Below are 2485 nucleotides of genomic sequence, written 5' to 3' on the forward strand. Positions count from 1 at the left end.
GTCTCTGGATGAGCAGGTCTGCACAAGCCCTGTTTGGTCCAGAAGACCATCTCAGCCTTATAAAAAGAACTATTTTGGTGCTTTGCTTTTTGTCCTCTTCTGTTCAGACTCCTGTGTCCCTCCAGCATGTGGCTGCTCAGTCAAGTAGGGTCCATGCTGAGCACAAGCACTTTCATTTTCTAATATTTGACTCTAAGGCCTTTTGGAAACTCTGCATTTTTTGAAACCTCTCTGTCAGCTACAGCTTTTGGTCCAATTTTCCCCTAAGAGTGCTGTACTCAATTAGGCTGGCACTGGTGTTGCTCAATCATCCAACCATAATGATGTCTTTACCCAAATCAGATAGGTTAGTCAGGGCATGAGTCCAGAGCTGCTTCCTCCTGTGTGCTGCTGCAGAACAGGCTGACCTAGAAACAGCCAAACAGCACAAAACAAAACTGCTAAACTGCTTTTCTGAGCTTGTCTCATGACAAATAGCTAAAACATACTTACATGTACCTGCAACTGCTTCTTGTTACGCTCTGAAGGGAGTTCAGAGCTTTGAGAAACCTGGTCTAGTGGAAGGTGCCCCTGCCTGTGGCAGGGGGTTGGACCTGGATAAGCTTTAAAGTCTCTTCCAACCCAAAACATTCTATGATTCTGAGAATTCATTTTCTTTCTGATGTCCATTGCTCAGTAATATTTTCAAACAGTCTAAGAGGAAAGGCTATATTTGCACTGAATGTTGCTGACAATTTGTTGCTGGACAGGCTTTTCTTCATTTACAGACTACAAAGCAAAAAACCCTCTTTGCCATGCATTGGATTAACCAGAGAGGTAGAAAATCATAGCCAGGGTTTGCTTCTCAGCCAGGAAAAAGGAGTGCAGGTGCCAGAGGGAACCTCAAGGTGGGCAGCCCAGAGGTCTACCTAAAATTGCTGCTCAGCCTCTTTGGCCTTGTAATCCCAGCCCTGCCCCTGCAAACCCATCCAGTCCCTGAGACATAACCCAACCAGTCTGTGTTGAGCTCTTGTTCTTCCTTGCAGAGCATCCACCTCTCCTTTTTGCGCACAGTCCCACCATACTCTCACCAGGCCAATGTCTGGTTTGAGATGATGAGAGTCTTCAACTGGAACCACATCATTCTGATAGTCAGCGACGACCACGAAGGTCGTGCTGCACAAAAGAAGCTGGAGACCCTCTTGGAGGAGAGAGAGTCCAAGGTCAGTTCCTGAACATTGTCTTGTAGCTTTGTTTAAGCAACAACAACAAAACTAGAAGTCTCGGGCTGTTGTATGTATGTAGATTTCTGTATGTAAAACACCTTTTCTTTCCATTGTAACATGGCTAACATGCTTAAAGCATCAACAGTGTCTGACTAGTACCTGACAGAACTTTGTACTTTATTCATTTCACTTGCTTTGCCATGGTCAAAATCTCCTACATGTAAATCAACTACAAAATGAAGGGAAGGATAACCTGGAGCTCTGCAAATGCCTCGCCCAAGATTCCCACCTAAGGAGAGGACCAGTCGCTCAGCTTAGGGAAGCACCTGCCCCATTAAAGCCACCCAGGGGCCAGGCAGACCCAGCAGTGCCAAACCAACCCCGAAAAGCAGCTTCTAAATTGGCAAACTGGAGCTCACCTTAGTGGCTTAGGAGGGGCCAGGGCGCATGGAGGTGTAATGCACCCTCTCTATAAAGCTGTCGGCTCTGCGGACTGAGGCCCCTGTTCCCATCTCCATTGAAGCTCATGCCAACCGCTGCTTTCCTGACACCCCATGCTGGTACAAGAGGGCTGTGGCTGGTGGGAGGCACTGCACCTCCACTCAGGGCCATGTAGGGCACAGGGAGGGAGGCAGGGGAGGTCCCCGAGCCTGGTAGAAATTCAGGAGGACGACCATAGACCTGCTGCCGTTGAGTAGAAGGATCAAGCAAGCATTCAAGACAAGCAGGGAAGGAGAACATAAGGAGCAGTTCGGCTGAGGTGCTTCAAAGGCAGTCACCTGTCTGGAAGGCAAAGAACCACCTTGAGGTGAAGTCCCAGCAAAGGGTGAGGTCCCTCTCGTATGGGCAGAGTCCGAGCCTGTCTCCAAGACTCCAGCAGCAGGGAGTCTTGCACCATCTCCGCCATTGCACCATTCCTGGCTGTTCCCTCTGTGGACCACAGGCAGGGACCACAATCTGCTCTTCTCCAGCCCCACCAGGAGATGCTGGACATGTGGCATCTTGGCTGTTGGGGAGATGTGGCTGTATATGCTTCTTGTGTTTGGAGTTGGCAGTGGAACTGAGAGACTAGAGAGCAGCGTGCCACTGCTCTTCATCACCTCTCATCAAGCACTGGAGGAACAACTGGTGCAGGGGTGCTTGCACAAGCCACATCGACCAACAGGCTTTTGGTTTTGGCGGTGGCTCAACAAGAAGCTTCATTCTTGCAGCATCCTTGGCCATCCTGAGACACTAGAGTGCCACCAACTGCAGTGGGATCCTCCTGCCTCCAAAGGCAG

The 2485-nt window shown here is 49.6% G+C and overlaps 1 protein-coding gene across 1 annotated transcript in view; it reads left to right on the forward strand.

Moving 5' to 3' along the window:
• Nucleotides 1-1025: 1025 nt before the first annotated feature.
• Nucleotides 1026-2485, forward strand: part of GRIN1 (glutamate receptor, ionotropic, N-methyl D-aspartate 1) — a gene marked incomplete at its 5' end in the record, with an annotated part of 19640 nt that continues 18180 nt past the window's right edge. The window contains one exon of the mRNA XM_010009995.1: nucleotides 1026-1202. Within this exon, the coding sequence (XP_010008297.1) occupies nucleotides 1026-1202 (177 nt within the window). The remainder of the gene's footprint in view (nucleotides 1203-2485) is intronic.

This window comes from Nestor notabilis, unplaced genomic scaffold (genome assembly GCF_000696875.1).
Source record: "Nestor notabilis isolate BGI_N333 unplaced genomic scaffold, ASM69687v1 scaffold19702, whole genome shotgun sequence".
Taxonomy (NCBI): domain Eukaryota; kingdom Metazoa; phylum Chordata; class Aves; order Psittaciformes; family Psittacidae; genus Nestor; species Nestor notabilis.